Source organism: Henckelia pumila, chromosome 1, assembly GCF_033568475.1.
Source record: "Henckelia pumila isolate YLH828 chromosome 1, ASM3356847v2, whole genome shotgun sequence".
NCBI lineage: Eukaryota > Viridiplantae > Streptophyta > Magnoliopsida > Lamiales > Gesneriaceae > Henckelia > Henckelia pumila.
The window spans coordinates 159,577,618-159,605,294 of record NC_133120.1 but is presented as its reverse complement, the minus strand read 5'-3'; the positions used below and the strand labels follow the sequence as shown (position 1 = coordinate 159,605,294).

Sequence of the window (27,677 nt, the reverse complement as noted above, 5' to 3'; positions counted from 1 at the left end):
GGATGAACACATGATCACCCACCGAAAACTCCAAGTCTCTTCTCCGGTGGTCGGCATAACTCTTTTGCCGGCTCTGTGCAGTCCTCATCCTGTCACGGATCTTGGCTACCACTTCAGCAGTCTGCTGAACAATATCTGGTCCTAACTCTGACCTCTCTCCAATCTCGGTCCACAAGACCGGTGATCTGCACGGTCTGCCATAGAGTGCCTCGTAAGGCGCCATACCAATGGTGGCTTGGAAGCTATTGTTATAGGCAAATTCCACCAAAGGCAGTCTCGACTCCCAACTGCCTTGAAAGTCAATGGCACAAGCTCTCAAAAGGTCCTCTAGAATCTGAATCACCCTCTCGGACTGTCCATCCGTCTGCGGGTGAAAGGCAGTGGTAAACAAGAGCTTCGTCCCCAATGCTGCGTGAAGACTCTTCCAAAAGGTCGAAGTAAACCGCGGATCTCTATCAGACACTATGGAAACAGGGATACCATGTAGTCTGACTATCTCCCGAATATACAACTATGCATACTGCGTCATTGTGAAGGTCGTCCTCACTGGCAAGAAGTGTGCCGACTTAGTGAGGCGGCCTACTATAACCCAAATAGAGTTCGAATTCCTCACGGTCCTCGGCAAGCCAACAACGAAGTCCATAGTAATGTTTTCCCATTTCCACTCCGGAATAGGGAGTAGCCTAAGTAATCCTGCAGGTCTCTGATGCTCAGCCTTGACCTGCTGGCATGTTAGGCATTCTGACACAAATCGGGCGATGTCACTCTTCATGCCCGGCCACCAATACAATCGCTGAAGATCCCGATACATCTTCGTACTTCCTGGGTGGATAGAGTACGGTGATGCGTGTGTCTCTGCCATGATAGTAGCTTGCAGAGAGTCACCTTTGGGAACACAAAATCGATCTCTAAACTTCACAATCCCATCTACTACAGAATACAAACCACTATCTTTCTCCTCAGCTTTCTGTCTCCACTTCCTCAGTTGCTCATCATCTGCTTGAGCAATTCTGATACGGTCGAACAATGTAGTCTGTACTGACAAGGCTGAAAATCTAGGAGCCCTACCCTCAGCATAGAACTCCAATCCGAACCTCTGAATCTCATCTTGCAATGGTCTAGACACTGTCAAAGAGGCAAACACTGCTGTCTTTCTACTTAATGCATCAGCAACGACATTAGCCTTACCCGGATGGTAACTAATGTCGCAGTCATAGTCTTTCACCAACTCTAACCATCTTCGTTGTCTCATGTTCAACTCCTTCTGTGTGAAGAAGTATTTGAGGCTTTTATGGTCGGTGAATATCTTACACTTCTCTCCATAGAGATAGTGTCTCCAAATCTTGAGAGCGAAGACCACCGCTGCTAACTCCAAATCATGAGTAGGGTTGTTCTTCTCATACTCCTTCAACTGTCTAGAAGCATAAGCAATAATCCTATCTCGCTGCATAAGAACTTCTCCCAGCCCCAACTTGGAAGTATCAGTGTAAACCACAAAATCACCTTGCCCAGATGGCATAGCCAACACTGGTGCTGTCGTAAGAGCTTCCTTCAAAACATCAAAGCTCTTTTGACACTCGAAACTCCAAATGAACTTGGCATTCTTCTTAGTCAATGCTGTCAAGGGCACAGCAGTTGATGAAAAGCCCTTGATAAACTTTCTATAGTAACCGGCCAACACAAGAAAACTGCGAATCTCTGAAGCACTTCTAGGTATAGACCACTCCTTCACTACTTGGACCTTTGAAGGATCCACTTCTACTCCACTCTTGGAAATAATATGGCCCAAGAATGCCACTCTCTCCAACCAAAACTCGCATTTCTCAAATTTGGCAAACAACTTTTGCCCTCGGAGAACCTCAAGAACTATCTTCAAATGTTGCAAATGTTCTTCTCTATCCTTCGAGTAAATGAGGATATCATCTATGAAGACAATGACAAACTGATCCAAATATGGCTGGAACACGCGGTTCATAAGATCCATGAAGACCGCGGGTGCGTTTGTCATCTCAAACGGCATCACAAGGAACTCATAGTGGCCATAACGAGTCCTAAATGCTGTTTTGAACACATCAGACTCTTTCACCTTCAACTGGTGATAACCGGAACGAAGATCAATCTTCGAGAATACAGCGGCTCCTTGCAACTGATCAAAGAGGTCCTCTATTCTAGGGAGCGGGTACTTATTCTTCACCGTCACTCCATTCAGCCCTCGGTAATCAATACACAACCTTAGGATTCCGTCCTTCTTTTTCACAAAAAGGATTGGTGCACCCCAAAGAGAGAAACTAGGGCGTATGAAACCCTTATCAAGCAACTCTTGAATCTGCTCTTTTAACTCCCTCATTTCCGTAGGAGCCAATCTGTACGGTGCCTTAGATATCGGCACAGTATCCGGCACCAAGTCAATAGAGAACTCGACTTCTCTATCAGGCGGAATACCTATAACATCGTCTGGAAACACATCCTCAAAATCTCTGACAACGTCCACATCTGAAATATCTGGACGTGGTGGCAACTCTGTCAAAGATATACTGGCTAAGAATGCCTCACATCCATCATGCACCAACTGCTTAGCTTGCATGAAAGATATAATCTGAGTCCTCCTCGAACCCCTAGCAGTCTCAAACCAGAATGGTTCTTCTCCCTCTGGTCTGACCATCACTGATCGCTGCTGGAAGTCAATCACTACCACATTTTTCGTCATCCAGTCCATCCCAAGTATCAAATCAAACTCAGGCATGGGAAATACAATCAAATCTGCAACCACTGGTTGCCCTTGCAACAGAAGCTCAAGATCCCTCACCATCCTCCTAGTGGACAGTTCTTCCCCTGATGGGATGGTCACCGTGAATCCACCAATCAGATCCTCGCACTCAATGCTTCTCTTGCGAGTAAAAGCCTCTGATATGAAAGAATGGGTAGCCCCTGAGTCTAATAGGGCTCTAGTGGCCACACCAGCTACTAAAATTCTACCTGCATTAAAGGTGATTACAACCACGGAAAGATTGAAAACAAATAAGGCAAGCACTACTTAGATTCATTCTACGCCAATAAATTCCATAAACAAAATTATTCATCTCAACTATTCCAATTAACCCAAAGCATGCAGCTTAAAACAAATTCTCATTCTCAAAAGAAAAGCTCATAATCGAACATTGCAACTAGAAATCAGTTAAATCACCCTTAATCAAAACTCTAAATGTTACCTGTGATGAGCGTGGTACCAGGATCAGCCTCCTCGGCCTGCATCACAAAAACTCTCCCCTGAGTCGGCGTCCGGTGCTGTGGACAATCTGGAGCGATGTGCCCTGGCTTCTTGCACCAAAATCAGACTCCAGCGCCTGCTAGACACTTCCCATGATGGGTACGCTTGCAAATAGTGCAGTAAGGCTTCTCCCCAGCCTTGGGGAGAGCGTGTCTCGGTGCCTGCTGACCCTGGGGTCGCTGAACCTGAGGTCCCTGGGGCCTATGGGCCAGATGCCCCTGAGGTCTGAAATGTCCCTGCTGGCAAGGCGGCCCAGTGAATGGCCTCTTCCCGTGCTGCTGCTGCGAACCATGAGATGGGAGCGGCCTCTTACCCTGCGCCTCCGCCCTGATGTCCCTCAATGTCTGCTCAGACCTCAAAGCTCGTCTGAGCGCTGAAGCATAGTCAGCTGGCTCAGCCATGAGTACATCTCGCCGGATAGTGGGTCGTAGCCTCACAATGAAGTGCTGGAGCTTCTCTGCCTTGTCGTCTCCAATCAAAGGCACAAAGTGGCAACCACGCTCAAATTTCACCACAAACTCAGCCACCGATAAGTCTCCCTGTCGCAGACTCAAAAACTCCATCTTCAAACGGGCTCTCACATCAGCAGTGAAATACTTCTCAAAGAAGAGCCTCCTAAACTCAGCCCAAGATAGGGTAGTCGTGTCTACTGTCTTCTCAACTCCCTCCCACCAGAGGGCAGCATCGTCCTGGAGATGAAAGACAGCACAACGGACCCGGTCCGGATCCCCCAACTGCATATCGCGGAAGATCACCTCAAGAGAACGGATCCATCCCTCTGCTACCAGTGGATCAGTGGTGCCAGCAAAGTCTTTCGAATTCATCTTCCTGAACTGCTCATACACAGTCCCAAGTCCAGGCCTCGGAGCGTCCACATGTCGCTCTAGGATACGGGCTAGGCCCGCTAGCACCTGTGTCCCTACATCCGCATGTGGTGGAGGTGGCGGAGGAGGTGGCGGACGAAGCGGAGGACGTCCATGTCGAGCGGCCATCTGTACGCAAGTTCAAATTCCCACAATCAAGTTTCATGCCTTAGAAAAAGATTTTTCTTTAAATCTGAACAAGCTCGAAAATTAAAAGGATAAACGGAAGTGAACTTAAACAGATATAAATAATTGCACTTAAATCTTACAGACTTTGAGGCGAGATCCCTTGAGTTTCGGCTACCGGTAGTAGGCACAGCCCAAACCAAGACCGTGCTCTGATACCAACTGAAACGACTAACAATCTACCACTAATATAATGGTTTACTTTAATATAGAAAATACGGGATTTTTCAAAAATTTTGCCATGATCCGTTTGAAACTACTACAAAGCCACCCTGTCACAGATAGCAGTTCAACAAGAACAAAAGTCACCCGATAAATTTAATCCAAATACGATAATCATAAATTATCTAGAAAAGGGGAATCTATCCAACTCAGTTGCGGAAATAAAAATATTAAGTTTACATGCCAAAAGTTTTAAAGCAGGGAAAACACTTCCTGCAAACGAAAAACAGCGTATGAAATATTTCACTCATATGTAATCAAAAGAAAGCAACATCAGAGTGCGGAAAAACTAAAGCACGTCGGTCAAGGGCCTGCACCACCGATGACCTCGCTCTGGGGATCCTGCCCCTCAACCTCAAAGTAATAATCATTACCTGAAAACAATAAGTGGAGTAAGTCGAAAGACTCAGCAAGAATATGGGGGTGATAACGAGTACCACATAAATACAAGCACAAACAGAGTAAAAATAACTTGTAATAAAATAATTTTGTGCACTAAATTTAAAATAAATGATTTCTAAACAAAAAGAGCGAACATGAATGACACATACACATGGCTAAGTCGAACATGAGAAATATAACTGAGTAAACTGTACGGAAACATAAACATAAATATTTGAACTTAGATCCTTGAATTGTGACTCTGTGATTTCGATCATGATCATGGCTGCAGTGCACTATGCCGCAAGAAAGTCAGGATAACACCCAACTCGTCTTGCCCATACTTGGTAAGGGAAGTCAGGATTTCTCCCAACTCGTCCAGACCCATACTTGGTAAGGGAAGCCAGGATATCTCCCAACTCGTCCAAACCCATAAATTGGTAAGGAAAGTCAGAACGTCTCCTAACTCGTCCAAACCCATACTTTCTATAGTCACAATCAACTCACTTTGTTCCTCAAAATATTTTCTTTCATACTTCCACATGGACTTAGCATGCATATGCAAATATGACATAAAGGTAAATATTAAGCAATAATCATGCATAAGACTCACACAAGGATGACCGAGATGGTGATTTAGGAACTAACCAAAAGATGGAAAAATAATCAACCCCTCGATAGTACTTATGACAAATTGAGCGATTTACCCGAAAAATTTATATCTTATTCGATTCTTATCCAAAAAGGGTCCCGCTTGAAACCACGACTCCACGACACTTAGGACTAAGTAAGAAAGTCATCTAATGAATTTATTTCCTAAGCGAGCAATTTACAAAAGTTAAACTTTCGGACAGCAGCCTTAATGGTTTCAAAATTCTGCACCTAGTCAAACAAGACTCTAGAACCCAACTGAAAATTATCCGAATTGATTCCCGCTTGAACCGACGTATTCCCAACATCCTAGACTATTTCCGAACCCGGGCCTTTGCCAATACCCGAGTTTAACCCATGTTTCAAAAACAATCTCCGGACAGCAGCTCTTGGCTTCGAATTCTGCTCTTACATTAACTTCAACTAATCCCAAAACATACGGGTTATTGCTTACAACTCCAGCCTCTATCCTAGCTCCTAACCTACCCTTGAACTCACTCAAAACCACCCTTAAAACTCCCACAATCCAGCTCAATTCTAGCTCCACCAAAACAACTAAAACCAACCTCAACAATCCAAATATTTTTTTTTTGGATACCCTGCGCCCCATCACTCAAACCAGCTCCAAGACATCCTATGGGATACCATGTGATCTACAAATCACTCATGGAAGCTCCCCAATCACCATCCAAGTCAATACAAATAAAGCTCAGCAAAAATCGAACCCATATGCAAGTAATCTGTCACGATTTATTTCGGTAAATTTTCGAAAGTAGCAAGGAAATTAAATCATTGGCATTTCAAATTCATACATCTGACATATCTCATCACACAACACAATGCCCGATCAAAAATCGTGAAAAACCGACTGGAAATGGGGAGGGGAAAACTCTCGAGCAGGGCAGTTTTATATATATAACATACATTGAAAATTTTTCCAAGAAAATGCAAGGCACACAAGATCTAATCTATAAAGGGGAAAGAAGGAACCATTTTCTTGCCTAAATCGGAACCGAGATGTAATAGCTCGGCTAAGCTAAACTCGAAACAAAGGAAAAAAGAAACGGGTTGCTTGAGCTGGAAATCCGAGCTGGAAATGAAGCTTAAACGTGCTCAGGATCTTGGCCGGCTGCTAAGGAACGATTTCCCGGAGAAGAAACAAGGACTAAAAGCTTAGGGAAGATGGCATGAAGAGGCTGATACTCCCATTGAAGAGCAGGCAAGTCTTCGGCTGAGTTGTGTGAGTGTGTGTGGTGTGTGTTTAGCATGTGGTGTGTGTTTTTGTATGACTAGGATTTAATCTTGTGCTCAAATGCTAGATTAGGTAACCCTAAAGAAATGAAAGTGTTAGGAACTTTAGGGGAAAAGTGTCATTTAACTAGAAGAAAATGCCACACCAATAAAGAAATTAGGACTACAATTTAAATCGCACTAAATAAAATACCAGCTTAAAAGTCCTAATTTAAAATATTAATTTGATTTCACTAGTCCGGAAATTTAAAAATGCTAATTTTCGCAAAAGTTAAAAATAATAAATTCAAATGCGCGGAAGAATATAATATTTAGCCAATTAATCGCAGATAATTAAAATAATTAAAATAATAAATATTAAAGACTAATTTAGGCATTTAAATATCGAAAATTTAAAATTATGAATATTAAAAACACATTTAGGCATGAAACTTTAATTAAGGAAATTTTAGGCGTCACATATATGGTCTCATATAAGGGTGAAAACGAACCGAATCGAGCCGAATAATTATAAAATTTTAAGGCTCGAATTCGGTTCGATAAGAGAATATTCGAGTTCGAGCTCGATTCGAAGCTCGATAATTTTAAATATTTTGGCTCGAGCTCGGCTCGAAATAAAGTTTGAGTTCGAGTTCGGCTCGAAACATTCGAACCTATTCGTAAACTATTGCTCGGATATTATGGTTCGAAAGCTCGAAATGTTCGAAAAGGTTCGAAATGTATATATATTTATTATATAATTATATTATATTATTAAATATTAAGGCTCGCGAACTATTCGCGAACTATCGAACAGAATAATTTTGGCTCGAGTTCGGCTCGAAAAAAAGTTCGAACATGTTCGAATTCGGCTCGAGTTCGATAAACTCGAATACGAATCAAATATTTATCGAGCGGACTCGTAAAACTCACGAACTGGCTGGATTCGTTTGCACCACTCTCATCTCATGCTTGATCCAACTATGGTGCTGTAAAATTGTACAACAATCAACCATTTAAATCAAAACTTAATTTAAGGTTTAGTTTGCTTTCAATATAAAATTAAATTATGTAGGGATAATTTACAGGGTGATTGGCTCACCGCTCACCACCGTGTCTTGAACTTCAACCCCTTAACCTTCTTTTGGTTCTTCTGCATGACATTGATGTCCTTCTAAAATTGTTAGAACAAGAATAAATACATAAAAGTTTCTGATAACGAGACACAATAATTCAGAACATAACAAAACGACACAAATACGATATAGTTTCTTGCGGAATTCCCATATGAAAAATGTATATCTTTCATAATTTTCTTAGAATCTTCGAAATTAAAAGAGATAAATTGTAATTAAAGGACATAGAAGAAAGATATTTTCATTTTCGACTTTTTTCAACTAAACTGATAGGAAAATATCTCTCTTTTGAGACAAAAGTCCATGAAAAACAAAGTTGTCATCAATTCAACACCATATTAGTCAATTTCTCACTATCCCCATTTCATATTTATCCAACAATACTTGAAAAGTTGTGGATGTCATGTAGTTCATCTCACACCAAATTCTCAAATATGAGACGAAGTCTCGAGTTCGAGATTCAATTGCAATAAACTTTTTCCCAATTAAAGAGAAAAAAATACGTGAGAAGTCATGCACGCTCTAGTCCGCTGGCTACATACTTGGTTATAAAAATAATCATCATAAAATAGAAGAAATGATGAATATTTTGTATAAACGTGAGAATATTTTTAGCACAAATTAAAATTGGTAAATGTTCTAGCTAATAAATATAAAAATACGAATTCCAACTTTATTTCACATAAAATAAAACTATTTTATTAAATATATCTAATTAAGATCACTATTTAAAGCAAAATTTCAAGATCGATCCTATCGTATAGAATAAATCTATTTACGGGTGATTACAAAAAATTTACTCAGTACACTGAAAGTTATTTTTAATCATAGATATGGATCTGATCAACCCATAACAAAAATGTTTAAAAAATTATTTTTAATCGCACGTATAAATCTAATCAACCCTTATCACGTAATATATATATATATATATATATATATATATATATTGCATTTTTTAAAATAAAAAACAGAGATATGTATATATATATATATATATTGCATTTTTTAAAATAAAAAACAGAGATATGTTTATTTTACAATTACTACACATAATCAAATGTTGAAAAAAAAATCAAATGGAACACATTCGTTATCAGAATCTCAATTATCTTTTTCGAAAAAAAGAATCCCAATTATCAATGAAATCATAACGTTAAATTTCCCGATTTTTAGCAGTATAACCATTATTGAAGAGCTGTCTGTATGTACACACACACATACATTCAAATCCATACGACGGTATACACACTAAAAGCCAGTCTTCTATCACATTCTGTAATACGGACACAGTACCAAACAAAAACACAAAGCTTGCGATTGTGGAAATGACCCATCAATGATAAAGAGGGATTAGAATTTTTTGGAGACTACAGTGTTCGTGTGTGAGAGAAAGGTGAGAGAAAGGCGATGGGGTGAAAGTGAAAATCTAGCAGCTGGAGCTGTGGGCGGCTTTCGCAACAACAGCTGCTGATCAAGATTCCATTTTTCTTGCAATTTGTAAGTTTAATCTTTGGGTAGCTGTGAGATTTTCTAGTTTGTCACCAGCTGTTTGAAAATTCGAACTCTTTGAAGTTTTTTCGAAGGCCCATTTGCTGAGGATTTAGTGTTTTGAAGTCCCCATTTACTTGAATTTCTTGATATGTGGTTTCTTGGATTTGTTGAACTTTTTGATGATTTTGATGATGTGGGTTTTTGTGTAAATATTGTTGTTCGATTGTTCTTCGTCGGGATAAGTTCATTTGTGAAGTTGTTGACCTGAGTTGTCCGTAAAGATTCTTCATTTTTCTTCTATTTCTGAAGAGTCTCCGTGCGATGAAAAGCTATGTTCTTTGTAAATTTGTGTTCAAAAGTGAATTTTGAGTAGCTTTATTCAATATGCTCGGATTTCAATAAATCTGAAAGTTATTGTGATGCTTTATCTGTAAATGTCAATATTGGGTTATGAACTCGTTCTTTAGTGATAAAAATTTGTATTTGCCGGACTTATCACTGGGTTTATTTTGTTTTTTTCATGATCAGTTTGTTTTGACGAACAAATTAGTTGACTGAGTTTCTTTTCCCCCTTTTGGCCCTTTATAGAGACTCAACAAACTTTTCCTTTTCCAATTTATGGTTGGATTGAGTCTCAATTTTATTTTATTGATTAATTACCTAAAATCTGTGGTTAATTTATGTTTCTGTAAGTTCATTTAGTTGCGAGTGTAAATGTGTCTCTATAGTAAAATATTTGGGAGATCTAAGTTGTGGATTTTAATGCATTGCACAATCCGACCACAAGTTTCTTTTACCGCTATTATTTTCTTGGATGGAAACCTAATCAAAGTTAATTTGCTATATGTGTTCTTTGGTTCAGGTTTCCTTTTTTCGCTACAATTTCATCGAGCAGTCTTCGTCTTCTACTAAGCTTCTAACACCGTTTCTGATTTAGCAGGTAGCATCAAATTCCTATTTCTTGGAGGAATTTGTTTCATCTGTCATATCATATATAAGTAATCAAGATATGAAAGCTTATTTCTTGACATGCTAAAGATGCTTCATGAATCATGTTGCTTTGACCAGGTTTGACAAACATCAAGGAGTGTTGTATTTCTATCTGTTTCTGGAGTTATGGCAACCCTATCACATTCTGAGTCGAGGCGATTGTATTCTTGGTGGTGGGACAGCCACATTAGCCCAAAAAACTCAAAATGGCTCCAAGAAAATCTCACAGGTGATATGGCTTTCTCATGCGGTCTCATTAGTTCTATCTTTGACTATGTTTCATGATTACAGAATTTTTTGAGCTGATATTTGAACGTGCTGCATTCTTTGTTCTGATGCACTTCGAAAATAATTTTCATTACGGGGTGAATTTTGAAATAATAGAAACATATAGTGAAAAATTCAACACAATGCTATACCAGGGGTTACTTGATTGTACCATGAAGTTCTATATATAAGAAACCATGCTTAAAAAGTTAAATTTTTTTATAGTTAATTTAAAACACCATGTAAAATATATTGGGATAAATATTATAGGAAACCTCTTTTGTAACTAAATCATCGTTGCTAAAATTGTTTGCTAACCTGGGGGAACTGCCTTCAAGAAATCTTTATGTCATTCTACATTTATATTACTTTCTGAAGCTATGCTGAGTTTCTTCTGAATTAACCATTAACAACTTGTTACTTGTCTAATCACAATGGGAAAATCTTTACAACTGCATGGCATCCCTTAATTTTGTTTGTCTGACGACTAAATGGAAATTATAAATTGTCTACAGATATGGACGGCAAAGTTAAATCAATGATCAAGCTCATCGAAGAAGATGCAGATTCATTTGCACGAAGGGCTGAAATGTACTACAAAAAAAGGCCTGAGTTGATGAAATTGGTCGAGGAATTCTACCGGGCTTATCGTGCACTGGCTGAAAGATATAATCATGCGACAGGGGAACTTCATCAGGCTCATTGCACCATAGCGGAGGCTTTATCTGAAGAACTACCTTTTGAACTGGCTGAAGATTCGCCTTCTAAAACTTTGTCCCAAGACGTGGAACCTCATACACCAGAAAATAAACTTCATATTCGTGAAGGATCAGTACGAAAATTTCCGAAAGGGGAAAGTAGGAGAGAAGAGAACCTTCGAGATGAAGTGCTCAAATTGTCAAATGAAAATCATATTCTTAAAGATGAGGTTTTTCATGAGACAGGAAGAGCAGAAAAAGCCGAGAGTGACATTCAAGACTTGAAAAAGAATCTTGCTAATGTGCAAGTTGAAAAGGATGCGATCCTCTTACAATATCAGCAGTGCCTAAAAAGGCTATCTGATATAGAGGGAAAGCTTAATGATGCAGAAAATGATGTTTTGAGGCTGGATGACAAATCGAGCAAATCTGAAATAGAGGTTCAAACGTTGAAAGAAGCCCTTCTTCATTTAGAGGTTGAAAAAGTTTCTGCTTTGGTCAAACATACTGAATATTTGCAGAAGATATCGAATCTGGAGGCTATGGCTTCTCTAGTCGAAGAAGATAGGAAGGGGCTTGACGAGAGAGCAATCAAAGCACAAAGTGAAGCTCAATCTTTGAAAGATGAAATATTGAGACTAAATATTGCAAATACAGCTGCAGTTGATCAGTACAAGCTGTGTGTTGTAAAAATACTAGAATTAGAGAAGGTAATATCTGCTATGGAAGATGAGGCCAAACTGCTAAACATGCATGCAAAAAGATCTGAAGCTGCAGTGGTGGAACTTCAAAAGGCTCTTGCTCAGCTGAACAAGGAGAAAGAAGCTTCGACTCTCGAGTACAAGTGCTGCTTGGAGACAATAAACCAGCTTGAGAAAGATTTATCTATGGCTGAAGTGAATCTAAAGCACCTTGAAAATGAAGTCTTGATTGGAAATGCTAAATTCCAAAATGCTGAAGAGAATCGCATACTTTTGGAGGCATCAAATCAATCACTGAGAGTCGAGGCAGAGAATCTGGTCAAGAAGATTGCCATGAAAGATCAAGAACTTTCAACGAAGGAGGAGCAGTTAGAGAAGCTTGAGAGTCGTTTGCAAGAAGAGAACATCCATTGCCAACAAGTTGAAGCCATGCTCAAGAATCTGGAAATTTTGAATTCTCAATCTAAAGATGATAATAGATCTTTGCAACTGGAGTTAAAAAATGTTCTTCAAATGCTTAAGGACTTGGAAATCTGTAAGAATGGCTTAGAAGTGGAGATTCAGCAGGTTAGGGATGACAATCGAAGTTTGAGTCAGTCAAACTTCTTGTCAATTGCCAAAATGGAGAATATGGAAAATGAAATCATCAGCCTGAAAGAGTTGAAGCAGAAGCTTGAAAAGGAAGTTTCACTACAAATGGGCTCTAGTAAATCCCTTCAGCAGGAGATACTATCTTTGAAAGAGGAAATTAAAGAATTGAATAGTAGCTATGAGGCTTTAATTGAGCAAGTAAAAGCAGCAGGTCTGAACCCAGCATGTGTTGGAGCTTCATTGAAGAACTTGGAGGATGAGAACATGAGGCTGAAACTTATTTGTGACGAGGGTATCAATGAGAAAGAAATGTTGTTGAAGAAGTTGGAAAACATGGAAGAACTTTTAAAGAAAAAATCTGTCGATGAAAGCTCTGTGTCGGACTTGAATGGAGAAAAGACCTTAATTATTATGGAGAAAGCTTCTCTTCTCTCTCAGTTACAGGCTGTGACAGAGACTATGCATAGGCTACTGGAGAAAAATGCTGTTCTTGAGAATTCTCTATCTGCTGCAAAAGTTGAACTCGGAGGTTTGAGGGAGAAATCGAAGGGTTTGGAAGAGGTCTGTGAACTGCTTAAAAGCGAAAGATCTTATCTTCTAACCGAAAGGGGAACCTTGTTACTTAAGTTGGAAAATGTTGAGAGGAAATTAGGAAGCCTGGAGAGCAAATTTGTCAAGTTGGAAGAAGAATATGTGGACTTAGAAAAAGAGAAGAAAGATGTAAACTATCAGGTGCAAGAACTCAAAGTGTCCCTGGGCATGGAGAAGCAAGAGCGAGTAAGCACCCAGATTCAAAGCGAGACCTCGTTCGCTGGACTACAAAACCAGATTCATCTCCTGAAAGAAGAAAATGAATGGAAGAAGAACGAATACGCAGAGGAACTGGAAAAAGCTCTAAAATCGCAGTTTGAGATATCCATTTTGCAGAAATTTATTAAAGATATGGAAGAAAAAAATTATTCGCTCGTTATTGAGTGTCAAAAACATGTTGAGGCTTCCAAATTAGCAGAGAAAGTGATCTCAGAGCTGGAGAGTGAAAGCCTTGAGCAGCAGGTGGAAACTGAGGTCCTCTTGGATGAAATCGAAAGATTAAGGTTGGATATATATCAAGTTTTTAGGGCCCTCGAAACTGGCGCGGATTGTGTTCTTGATGGAAAGATTGTAAACGAGCAAACTTTCGTGCATCAAATCCTGGGAAATATCGAAGATATGAAATGTTCCATCTCCAAATATGAGGATGATAAGCAGCAGCTCTTGGTTGAGAACGCTGTCCTCGTTACTGTACTCGAACAGTTGGAATCCAAAGGCATGGAAATTGAGTCACAGAAGATATATTTTGAGAATGAGTTGAAATTCATGCTTAAGAATCATACCATGCATGAATTTGAGAAGGACAAAATTCTCAAGATGAACAAACAATTGAAATTGGATTTGAGTGAGGGCCATCAGCATGCTGCTAAACTTGAGGCTGAATTGGCAAGTCTTTGTGTCAAGCAGGCTGATTTGCAACAATCTTACAGCACGTTACAAGAAACATATGCTCGAGTGACAGAAGAAAACATGTCTTTGTGGTCGAAATTTTCTGATTTAAAGGAGGAAAAATGGCACACAGATCAGCAAAATGATGCTGCTGTCCTGGATTTCTTGACCACCGTTAATAAATCTGCAATTCTACGGAGCTTTGGGGCAGCGAAAATGATGGAATTAAAGACAATTCTTGAAGATCTGAACAAACAGAATGAGGCCAACTGTACCCTTGAAAAGGAAATGAGTATATTGAGAGGGCAGCTGGAGTTGCAAAAGGCGGTAAATTTGGAACTTACTGGTGCTGTCCAGAATTTGGAAAGGGAGATTCAAGGGATCAGAGAATACAATGTTCAGATGAAGAGGGATATGACAAATGGTAAAGAAAGTTTGATTAAAACAGAAGCTAAGCTCTTGGATACCGAAGCGAAGCTTGAAACTGCTGAAAATTTGAACTTGACCCTGTGCAAAATGGTGGAAAAATTGAAATCTGATATCCAAGGATCACTGCAGACAAGACAAGATCGAGAAAAGGGCATACTCCAACTATCTGAGAATAGTATTGTTCAAAAAAAGGAGATTGAGAGCCTCAAGTCTGTTGATACAGACTTAGAGTCTGAAATCCAGGATGAGTTTGAACTCTGGGAGGCTGAAGCTTCGGCATTTTATTTTGACCTTCAAGTCTGTTCTATTCATGAAGTTATGTTTCAAAATAAAGTCCAGGAACTTACTGGGGCGTGTCGAAGTTTAGAGAGTGAAAGTGCAGCAAAAACCTTTGAGAATGAACAGATGAAAGGGAAGATTTTTTTGATGGAGAGTGAAATCGGGGGGTTAAAATCCGAGTTACATGCATATGGTCCGATCATTGCTTCTCTAAAAGATGATATAGCATTTCTTGAAGACAATGCACATCTTCATTCAAAGCTTAACGCCACACTAAATGAAGAGCCAGAGGTAATGCCCATCATTTAAGTTTCTTCAACTCATAATTTTTTGTCTTCGAAGTTTATAAATATCTTTCGAAACCCTCGTCATTATGTTTAGTTTCTGCATCTTTTGCAGTTTCTGGAAGTTGCTGCTCATCCCAGAAGAAATATCTCGAAGAAAACTCATGTTGACTCCCTCCTTGGCTTGAGGAACTTGCAGGGAAGAATAAAAACAGTTAGAAAGTTGATGGAGGAAACGAAAAATCCCGTTTTTCAGGGAAGATCAGTCTCTGATACCAAACAAGAAGTTCCTGTGAAAGAGATCGAGGACTTGAAACGCCGTCGTTTCTTTGGTCGAGATAAACGCAAGTTGCAGAAGATAAAAAATAAAGCCGCTAAAGTTTGGAATGGAATGCTAATGAAAGATATTCCTGAAGACCAAGTTCCCCATGCAAAAAGGGGTGATTCTGGGGCAGATGATCAGGTTCTTGAGCTTTCTGAAACTTCTGAAAATGGGAAGAGAGCTCAAACAACCGGAGGGTCGCTTAAAGTGTCTTATCAGATGGTGGCGAAGGATAAAGTTTTCAATAATTCTGAAAATGGAAAGCATAAAACTGATACTCCCTTCACCGACTCGGATGTGGAGAAAGAGTTAGGAGTGGATAAGTTGCAGGTCTCAGCAAGAAATCGGGCATTCTTTCCAGAAGTGAACGACAGAACAATCCACGATAGACTCGCCTCGAATGCCTATAAACTCGAGATTCTTCAGACAACAGTGCAGAACTTGAGAACCAAATTGGCGATGAATCAACACAGCAGAAAGGCCAAGAACGTTGATTTCAAAACAATTCAAGAACAGTTGCTTGAGGCTGAGGAAACTGTTTTACACTTAATGGAGTCGAACCTGCTAATGGCAGAAAATGTCGAAGAAATCCCTTGTCAGGATGAGGTTTCATCACCAAACGGATCCAAGATGATGCAGAGAACAAAGATCACAGAGCAGGCCCGAAAAGGTTCCGAGAAGATTGACCGGTTGCAACTAGAGCTTCAGAAAATCCAATATATTTTACTGAAATTGGAGGATGAGAAGAAAAACAAGGGGAGAAGCAAGTTCTTCAAGAGCAAGACGGTGATCCTGCGGGACTTCATGTACAATGGAAGGAAGATGAGCATGAAGCGTAAGAAGAGTCCTCTCTGTGGATGTTTAAAGCCGTCAAATAGCATTAATGGGAGAAGCTTGTAATTTGGATTCATCGATATTGTAATTTGTGTGTTAGGATCTGGTGTTTGAATTTTTAGCTGTATAAAACTGATTTCTTTAGTGTAGAGGAACTGTAAGAACTAGATTCTATATAATTCAAGCAAGCCTTTAATAATGTCTTTGATGCTCCCTGCCGAATTTTCGGAATGAAGAAGACAAGATATCATTGGACCCTTAGTTTTTAAATTACTCACAAATCTCTAATGACAAGATAAAAATCTGGATATCAAATTCTTTTTCGTCAAATTTTCACCATAATCATCATGTTTAAACCTGATTTGAATTGGAAGTAAATTTTACAGAACTGGCTCTTAATGAACAGTACTGAACTTTCTCTACCTTATGGAAGTTGGATATATCTTAAGTTGAGTATTTATATCATATCCCAATACTTATAACTTGTTATAAAGTAACTATGAATCCGCCAAATATATACATTTTCACCTTTCTTTTTTTGGACTACCTTAATTTCTCTTGTTTTTTTGTCAAGTTTGGTTTGAGTAATAAGATGATAAATTATAAATTTGTCATATGTCAATAACTGATGGCCATAAATAAAAGAAAGAGCTTGTGGAACTTGAGCTCCTTCTACCAGAGACCTCCAAAACATGTATATCTGGATCGACGTTACCGCAGATCCGTCGTTTATTTGATCCATCGCTAATTTAAATATAGTGACGGATTAAATTTTCGGTTTTTATAGTTGATGGATTTATTATTATCATTAAGTACGTATGTTAAAATTATTATTAATTAGAATAAAGCAATTAGTTAGGAAAGCTCTATAATGTACAACCTTTAACTTCTTCACAATCACGATGAGTTTCGTGTAAACATAAAAAACCCAAGATTTACATAATAAGACGATTAAATATACAAGATCTAAGCATTCACACTGATGGATCAACCAATAAATCTTTTTATCTCAAAGATGACACTGTGTTAGTTCAAAGAAGCGTGAAAAATAATCTGCTGAATTGTGCTTGGAGGAAATTTTCCACAGCATTTTATAATATTATGTGGTGCTTAAAATTGTTCTTGGGGCTATATATGTTGCTTTGGAAAATGAAGTAAAAAAACAACTGGTTTTCATCTGCTTCAAGTTTTGGAACGTGCAAAAATTTTCATCTTTGCGAATTGCGATTTTCGTCATCACGGATGCTGGAAACGCCCCTTAAAGTAGTATTAGCCACCTCTCATCTTTCAGGGGGGTTGATATGCCAACAGACAGCCTCTCCGAAAAACTAATGCAGCTAACTAAGAATTATAAGGATCAGGAGATTCTGCGGTAACTTGGAGGTGTCGATGGAATCATTTTGTCTCTTAAAACGCATGCCACTTATAACTACAAGAAAACACGGTGATTAGCGACTAAATTAAAAAATTTGTTTTACAACCACGTCGAATAAGATAGAGAACATGAATAATATTAAACTAAACCAATGATAACCTCTGCTCCTACGCTCTGGTCACAGACCCATCACTAAACATGTCCCGTGTCCATTTAGAAACCTGCAAACTGCCCTGTCGAATGAGGTGTCCAAATTTATAGCAAAGATATGAGCGCTTGAAAGAGTGGGTGCCCGGTGAGCCAACTTGTGGCTAAGGGCTTTTATGACTCTATGTATAAACAATCTTTTGTTTAATATAATTTACATTTTTATAATGGCATTTACTTTATCTTTTATCATATTATTATGTTGTGACATACTATAAGATGTTTAGATGAAGACCTTGAATATACTATAGTGTATGTAAGATGTGGTGGCACATAGGGATGGCTATCATGAAACACATCTTATAGTCACTGTATATTCTAAACAGTTCCTAGTCGATTGAGCCGTCCGTTAATAAGGATAAGGATCGCTCGAGATTGAGACTAGCATTTGCGATGCCGAGTACCACGTTTCATTGGTATGGAACATAGAGATGTTCAAAGCATGCAAATGGATATTCATATGATGAATGATCGAACTACCCTATCCGGACTTTCCAAGTGGTTATCACTTATCGAGTGGATAAAGTCCGCGGTTTTGGTTGTACACCATTTGTCCTTACTACTTGAAACATCATTGAGACTCTATATGCTAGTACTGTACTTTGACTCGTTTACCGACTCTATTGGGGTCATCAGGTGTCGGGATTGGGTACAATTACGACACATATAGGAGTCGATGCTTTGTTGTCAAGGATTCACCACATACTTGCGAGTATGGATATCCTATGCAATCTGAGGAGATATTAGTGTGACGAATCTCTGGCCAGAGTACATGATGTGTTTTAAGAAATGGTTTCTTAGTAGCACATGCGATGTCACTATTTGATCTTCAAGATGAATTGCATAGTTATCGAATCTCGAACGACTCTCGATTTACCAATGATTGTTGATTCGATCGGGATATATGGATGAAGGGACCGTACTGTACGCGAACCAAAATCTATTGGTTCTTGCAGGCACTATCAGTGATACCTAGGGAATCATGGGGCGATGTTGCTAGGCGCTCTTACCATGATTCGATGGGCAAGTCGGAAATTGTTGTTCCGAGTCACAAGGAGTTGTGAGCCCACGGCTAGCTGTATCCCTGAACCATTGAGGGTCACACAAGTAATGGATTTTTAATCTCCGTTGAGATAATTAAATTTAAAGAGTTAAATTTAGTGAATAAAGAAGTGGGACTTCTTATTTAAGAGTAGAGGGAGTAAAATTTCCTAAAATGACATAGTGATGGACATTTTTGGAAACCACTGAATTCGGATTCAGAAAATTTATCTTGACTTTAAAAGATGCAGAAATGGTTTCTGTCCACATTGGTGAAATTGGTTTATCAATCTGAGTCATGATGAATTTTATATTAATTTCTGAACATGCGGGCTTTGCTTGTCAGACTTGAACTTAGGACTAATGGGCCCTAAGCTGTTAGCAGCCCACATTATAAATAAGTTATTGCAGTACAGAAATTACACACAACTTACACTCAGATTTTCAAAAATCCTAGCCTCCAGTCTAGGAATTTCGGCCGCCCCCCTCTCTCTGTCTTAGAGAATTTTCAGTCTGCGAATTTCGAATTTGCAGTCTGAATTAGCAGATCATATATGTTCTATCTCTTCGCAGAAACTTCTGATAGACTTTCTAGTGTAGTCTATCAGAGGGATTAAATTTCTGTTCGTGGACCTGATTGAAGAATTGTTCGTTCATCAGTTCCTGGGATATACAACAAGAGCAGTTTAATCTGTTGGTGTCCATAATCTCGTTTCGAGATTTTAAGGTAAAATTTATATTGTTTAAATTTTATATTATCAATTTTAATCGTAGGAATTTGATACCCATATGGAATCGTTCCATATAAAAATTTAAAACTTCCGCTGCACCGGGTATCACTTTCTTTTTCGATTCGGAGAACGATCGTGTTCCAACAGTGGTATCAGAGCCAGGCTGTTCTCGGATTTTACGATTAAAATTTTATCGATTGTACAAAGCCTCGATTTTTCAGAAAAATAAAACGGAAAAGAAAAAAAAAATATATTTTCGGGGCTGCCCGCTGCCCGAAGGCAGCGGGCATCGCCGCGTGCAGCCCTGCGCGAGCTAGGGCAAGCGTTGCCCTAGCCCACGCAGCTGGGCCGCATGGAGCGGCCCAGCGGCTGGGCTGGACGAGTCCAGCCCAGCGACGGGCGGGCAGCCCGGGATTGTCCCGGGCTGCCCAGAAAATTTTTTTTTTTATTAAAAATTAAATTTTTTCGTGAATTATGAATTCTAGCCCAAAATGGTTTTGGGTCCAGTTTTTGGCCCGATTGAAAATTGTTTTAGTTGGTCCACGAGGCAATGGGTCAAAATTGTTTGAGCCCAAAATTTTTAAGAAAATTAATTTTTGGATAAATTTTGAATTTTGGAAATTTGTAAATTTAATCCCATAAATTAAATCTTTAATTATTAATTTTGGTACAATTGATAATAAAATATGATTTTATGTATAAAATTGGATTTTATATGTAAAATATGATTTTATGGATAAACTAGATAAAATATGATTTTATATATAAAATAAGATTTTATGTATGAAATATGATTTTATCTATTTATATTTATTGCCATTGCATGATATCCAATAAATTAATTTTTGAATTAAATATTATTGGATAAGGATGATCGATTGCCATGACCAATATTATAGGTGTATGTTAGGTTGTTTACATTTGACTTTATTATTGATTGTTGGGTTTTATTAATGGGCCTGATTTATGGCCCAAATTTGATTTTATAATTTGTAATAAAAGTGGGCCTGGTTTATGGCACGTTCCCACCCCTACAATGTATCCCTTTATTTGTCATAGTAATTTATTGTAAATTCACTAGAAATAGTGGGAGTTTTTGAAGATGGAGGTGGGACCAGCAAGCAATGATAAAGACTGAAGAAATGTAAATTGGAAGCACTATATAATAGGATTGCATTGCATACTTGCATATCACCTAGGATTGGACTTAGACTCGTGATTGGCAACCACGGGTCGATTAGTAATGGAATCGATCATCCTAAAATATAATATATGATATTATCGTTGTATGCATGTTTAGACTAAATTGTATGAATCCCGCAAGCATACAAATTTTAAATGATGAGACAAATTTTCAAAATTAAAATCCCTCATTTTAAATATGATTTAAAATTGATATCAAGATAAATAAAGGAAATTTAAATTTGTTTAAATGTTCCTACCTTCCATCAACGATCAATGTATGAGATGCTACCCGCGGATACGGTCCGGCTCATATTATTGGGGGGGCCCGTTCGTCGGAAAGCTGTACATTGGATCGACACATGTTGTAAGTTGGGTGGAACTCCCATGGATCGGCTCATATTATTGGGGGATCCACATGGCGACCGTCCATCACAACTTAATATTGATGGGTCATCTTGACATGTCACAATAAACGGCGTCATATTATTGGGCTCTTATTGGACATGAGGTAAAAACATGGAGGTTGCTTTGGAAGCAATTGGGCTCTACCTTTTGAAAATTATGGTTGGCTGATATTATTCGGGACTATAGTTTGTCAATTGGACTCCATGTTCCCACTAAAGAAAATGTTTCTCGTTTTCACTAGAGGGTAGTGAAATCGTTAAAATAGTGGGAGTGAGATTCATAAAATATATTTCGCCTATTTTATGTCTTAGTAAATTAATTAAAAAATCACTGATTATTGTCTGTTTCTTTTCAGTATTTCATTAAGATGAATTCGCGCAATCCACTATTCTCTATTCTCGAACAAAATAAACTGACTGGCGCAAACTATACGGAATGGTTCCGTAAGTTGAAGATTGTCTTGACCTCGGAGAAGATGTTCTACGTGTTAGAAAAATCTCCTCCGAAGGAAGCACCAGCTGATATAAGTTCGGAAGAGTTGGCCAAACTTGATAAATGGTGGGACCATGATATCAAGGCCAAATGCTATATGCAAGCTTCGATGTCTGATGAACTCCAGAGGCGATTTGAGGATACCGTGAATGCTGCTGACATTCACGTACAACTCAAGGAACTTTTTGGGGCTCAATCGAGAGCTGAAAGTTTCGCTACTGTAAAAGAGTTAATGACGTGTCACATGCGTGAAGGGACTTTGGTCCGTGATCATGGCGTACGCATGATTTGGCTCATTCAGAAGTTGGTAACGCTTGATTTGGTATTGGAGCATGAACTCAATGTGGACTTATTACTTCTCTCTCTTCCTTCATCGTTTGACGGTTTTGTGGTGAATTTCAATATGAACAAGATAGAGGCCTCCCTTGAAGAGATGGTCAATATGCTTGTAACTTATGAAGCCACTTTAAAGAAGGATAAACCGGTTCTCTTGGTGGGCTCCTCTTCTTCTGCTAAGAAGGGGCCAAGTACAAAGGGTAAGAAACATTCTGCCCCATCCATGAAAACCGGACCCGAGAAGAAGAACAAGACAAAGGCTTCAAACATGGAAAAGTCCAAGGATGTTTGCCATCACTGCAAGAAACCCGGTCATTGGAAACGTAACTGCAAGGAATATCTAGAGCAGTTGCGAACTGCGAAGGGTATGTTTTATATTGAAATAAATGTTTCACTTAATACTACTTCTTGGGTATTGGATACCGGATGTGGATCTCACATTTGCAATGATTTGCAGGTGATGACAAGAAGTCGCAAGCTTAGAATGGGTGAGACCCAGCTGAGGCTCGGAAATGGTTCTAGAGTTGAAGCCAAAGCTGTGGGAGACATTTATTTAATTTTGCAGAACGATTTTAAGTTACTTTTGAGAGATGTTTTATTTGTTCCAGACTTGATTAAAAACATTATTTCTGTTTCTATGCTTGATAGAGATGGTTTTTCTTGCAATTTTGTGAATGGGATTTGCAATATTTACAAGAATGAATGTTTGATTGGAAATGGACAACTTGAAAACGATCTATATAACTTAAAATTAAAAGACGTTCCAATAAATTATGTTGATAAACCGGTAACAACGAACAAAAGGAAAATCGATAGTCAAAACCCGGCAAACCTTTGGCATGCTAGGCTAGGTCATATTTCATCAAGGAGGATGAACAAGCTAGTGAGAGAGGGCATGTTTGATATGTCTGATATTAACTCTCTATCTACTTGTGAGTCCTGCCTGAAAGGAAAAATGACTAAATCTCCTTTCAAAGGAAAACCTAAGCGTAGTCAAAATCTATTGGATTTGATCCATAAGAATTTTTGCGGACCATTTAGTATTGGTACAAAATTTGGTCACACCTACTTCATTACCTTTACTGATGATTATTCTAGGTATGTGTACTTATATTTGATGAAATATAAGTCTGAATCATTTGAAAAGTTCAAAGAATTCAAGGCTGAAGTAGAAAACAAACTAGGTAAGAGGATTAAAGCACTTCGATCAGATCGAGGTGGAGAATACTTGAGTACCGAGTTTTTGAGCTATCTAAAAGAGAATGAGATTCTCTCTCAGTGGACTCCTCCTATGACACCTTAGCTTAATGGTGTTTCGGAGCGTCGCAATCGAACTTTGTTGGACATGGTTCGATCCATGATGAGCTTCACTGAGCTCCCACCTTAGTTTTGGGGCTATGCTCTTGAAACGGTGGTATTGTTGTTGAACAACGTTCATACTAAAGCAATGAATAAAACACCATACGAGTTATGGAATGGCAAAGCTCCTAAGTATTCGTACTTGAGGATTTGGGGATGTCCTGCTTACGTGAAGCAGACAGTGGGAGATAAGTTGGATAGTCGATCCACCTTATGTTATTTTGTAGGGTATCCAAAGAATTCAATCGGATATTATTTTTATCATCCTACTGAAACAAAAGTGTTTGTTTCAAGGAATGCCACCTTCTTGGAGAAGGAGTTCTTATTGGATAAGAAAGGCAAGATGATGGAACTCGAAGAAATTCGAGAAGAACCCAAGATACAAAATAATGATCCTACACCTCAGGAACCATTGATTGACACGCCTATTACTAAAAGATCCGAGAGGACTTCTAGGCCTCCTATTAGATATGGTTTTCTTCTTGAAGGGGATCAAAGTGAACCCGACATTGGATGTGATCCAAGAAATTTCAAGGAAGCAATTTCTGATGCAGATTCGAATTTATGGCTTGAAGCTATGCAGTCGGAAATAGATTCGATGCATACAAACCAAGTTTGGACTTTAGTAGATCCTCCCGATGGAATTGTTCCAATAGGGTGTAAATGGATCTATAAGAGAAAACTTGGGCCTGATGAAAAGGTACTGACCTACAAGGCACGATTGGTGGCAAAAGGTTATACTCAAAGACAAGGAGTTGACTATGATGAAACTTTTTCACCAGTCGCAATGTTCAAGTCCATAAGAATTCTTATTGCCATAGCAGCATGGTATGACTATGAGATATGGCAAATGGATGTGAAGACTGCATTTCTTAATGGATGTGAAGACTGCATTTCTTAAGGAAGAAATCTATATGATGCAGCCCAAGGGATTCACATCCGTGGGAAGCGAGCATAAGGTATGCAAGCTTCAGAGATCGATCTATGGTCTCAAACAAGCATCAAGAAGTTGGAACCAAAAATTTGATGAAACAATAAAGGATTTTTGGTTTCATCAAGAACCCGGAGGAACCGTGCGTGTACAAGAAAGTAGTTAAGGATGCTGTGACATTCTTAGTATTTTATGTTGATGACATCTTACTCATTGGGAATGATGTAGGGATGTTGCAGTCAACAAAGATATGGTTATCAGGTAGATTCTCGATGAAGGATTTGGGTGAGGCGTCCTATATTCTAGGGATACAGATCTATAGAGATAGATCTAAGAGAATGATAGGACTTACTCAAGCTACCTACATCGACACTATATTGAAAAGGTTTTCAATGGATGAGTCCAAGAGAGGACATCTACCTATGTGTCATGGAGTCTCTCTATCCAAGTCTTTGTGTCCCAAGACTGACGAAGAGATAGAGAAAATGACACACATACCATATGCGTCAGCCATAGGGAGTATCATGTATGGGATGATATCCACCAGACCGGATGTGGCATTTGCTCTGAGTGTCATGAGCAGATATCAAGCCAATCCCGGTCAAATGCATTGGAAAGCCGTGAAGGATATTCTTAAGTACTTGAGAAGAACTAAGAATGTATTCATGGTTTATGGAGGAAGAGAACTGAAATTGGAAGGCTATACCGACTCTAGCTTCCAAAGTGACGTGGATGACTCGAAGTCAACCTCTGGATTTGTGTTCATGCTCAATGGTGGTGCTGTCTCTTGGAAGAGTTCCAAGCAGGACACCACATCGGATTCCACCACTGAGGCAGAATACATTGCGGCATCAGCTGCTGCTAAAGATGCCGTTTGGATGAGGAATTTCGTCCAAGAGTTGGGCGTCATTCCTGAAACTGTTGGTCCAGTCCCGGTGTACTGTGACAACACGGGTGCCGTTGCTCAGGCAAAGGAACCAAGGTCTCATCAAAGATCCAAACACGTACTGAGGAAATACCACATCATCCGGGAGATCGTGGAAAGAGGAGACATCACTGTCGAGAGAGTGGCCTCTGCAGACAATATCGCTGATCCACTTACTAAGCCCTTGCCAGGACCATTATTTGACAAACATCGCAAAGCAATGGGACTACGTAGTATGACTAGTTGGCTTTAGGGCAAGTGGGAGATTGAAAGAGTGGGTGCCCGGTGAGCCAACTTGTGGCTAAGGACTTTTATGACTCTATGTATAAACAATCTTTTGTTTAATATAATTTACACTTTTATAATGGAATTTACTTTATCTTTTATCATATTATTATGTTGTGACATACTATAAGATGTTTAGATGAAGACCTTGAATATACTATAGTGTATGTAAGATGTGGTGGCACATAGGGATGGCTATCATGAAACACATCTTATAGTCACTGTATATTCTAAACAGTTCCTAGTCGATTGAGCCGTCCGTTAATAAGGATAAGGATCGCTCGAGATTGAGACTAGCATTTGCGATGCCGAGTACCACGTTTCATTGGTATGGAACATAGAGATGTTCAAAGCATGCAAATGGATATTCATACGATGAATGATCGAACTACCCTATCCGGACTTTCCAAGTGGTTATCACTTATCGAGTGGATAAAGTCCGCGGTTTTGGTTGTACACCATTTGTCCTTACTACTTGAAACATCATTGAGACTCTATATGCTAGTACTGTACTTTGACTCGTTTACCGACTCTATTGGGGTCATCAGGTGTCGGGATTGGGTACAATTACGACACATATAGGAGTCGATGCTTTGTTGTCAAGGATTCACCACATACTTGCGAGTGTGGATATCCTATGCAATCTGAGGAGATATTAGTGTGACGAATCTCTGGCCAGAGTACATGATGTGTTTTAAGAAATGGTTTCTTAGTAGCACATGCGATGTCACTATTTGATCTTCAAGATGAATTGCATAGTTATCGAATCTCGAACGACTCTCGATTTACCAATGGTTGTTGATTCGATCGGGATATATGGATGAAGGGACCGTACTGTACGCGAACCAAAATCTATTGGTTCTTGCAGGCACTATCAGTGATACCTAGGGAATTATGGGGCGATGTTGCTAGGCGCTCTTACCATGATTCGATGGGCAAGTCGGAAATTGTTGTTCCGAGTCACAATGAGTTGTGATCCCATGGCTAGCTGTATCCCTGAACCATTGAGGGTCACACAAGTAATGGATTTTTAATCCCCGTTGAGATAATTAAATTTAAAGAGTTAAATTTAGTGAATAAAGAAGTGGGACTTCTTATTTAAGAGTAGAGAGAGTAAGATTTCCTAAAATGACATAGTGATGGACATTTTTGGAAACCACTGAATTCGGATTCAGAAAATTTATCTTGACTTTAAAAGATGCAGAAATGGTTTCTGTGCACATTGGTGAAATTGGTTTATCAATCTGAGTCATGATGAATTTTATATTAATTTCTGAACATGCGGGCTTTGCTTGTCAGGCTTGAACTTAGGACTAATGGGCCCTAAGCTGTTAGCAGCCCACATTATAAATAAGTTATTGCAGTACAGAAATTACACACAACTTACACTCAGATTTTCGAAAACCCTAGCCTCCAGTCTAGGAATTTTGGCCGCCCCCTCTCTCTGTCTTAGAGAATTTTCAGTCTGCGAATTTCGAATTTGCAGTCTGAATTAGCAGATCATATCTGTTCTATCTCTTCGCAGAAACTTCTGATAGACTTTCTAGTGCAGTCTATCAGAGGGATTAAACTTCTGTTCGTGGACCTGATTGAAGAATTGTTCGTTCATCAGTTCCTGGGATATACAACAAGAGCAGTTTAATCTGTTGGTGTCCATAATCTCGTTTCGAGATTTTAAGGTAAAATTTATATTGTTTAAATTTTATATTATCAATTTTAATCGTAGAAATTTGATACCCATATGGAATCGTTCCATATAAAAATTTAAAACTTCCGCTGCACCGGGTATCACTTTCTTTTTCGATCCGGAGAACGACCGTGTTCCAACAGCGCTAACGCCAAGTAAATAATGTATGAATATACAAACCTATGCGTGCATGCATAATGACATGTACTGAATATTTGGGTCAACAAGGAAGATCATGCTCTAGGCGTCATGAGTGATTAGTACCATCTAGGGTCAAATTTAACGGGTATCTCACACACTCGTCCAGATCATGGAATTCAGGAATTTTTGACACCATAGTATCAGTCCTCGCCATCGTAGTATCTCCCGATGCCCAACCTTATATCGAAAATATATGGCTTATGGACCCTACT

At 39.0% G+C, this 27,677-nt stretch overlaps 1 protein-coding gene across 1 annotated transcript; it reads left to right on the top strand.

The window, feature by feature from the left end:
• The first annotated feature begins 9,136 nt into the window (after positions 1-9,136).
• LOC140892688 (protein NETWORKED 1A-like) lies at positions 9,137-16,513 on the top strand. The gene is made up of 5 exons (XM_073301682.1): positions 9,137-9,437; positions 10,294-10,371; positions 10,500-10,650; positions 11,204-15,156; positions 15,265-16,513. Exons 3-5 carry the CDS (start codon positions 10,548-10,550, stop codon positions 16,369-16,371), a joined length of 5,163 nt encoding a protein of 1,720 aa, XP_073157783.1. The 5' UTR covers positions 9,137-9,437; positions 10,294-10,371; positions 10,500-10,547; the 3' UTR covers positions 16,372-16,513.
• The last annotated feature ends 11,164 nt before the right edge of the window (positions 16,514-27,677 follow it).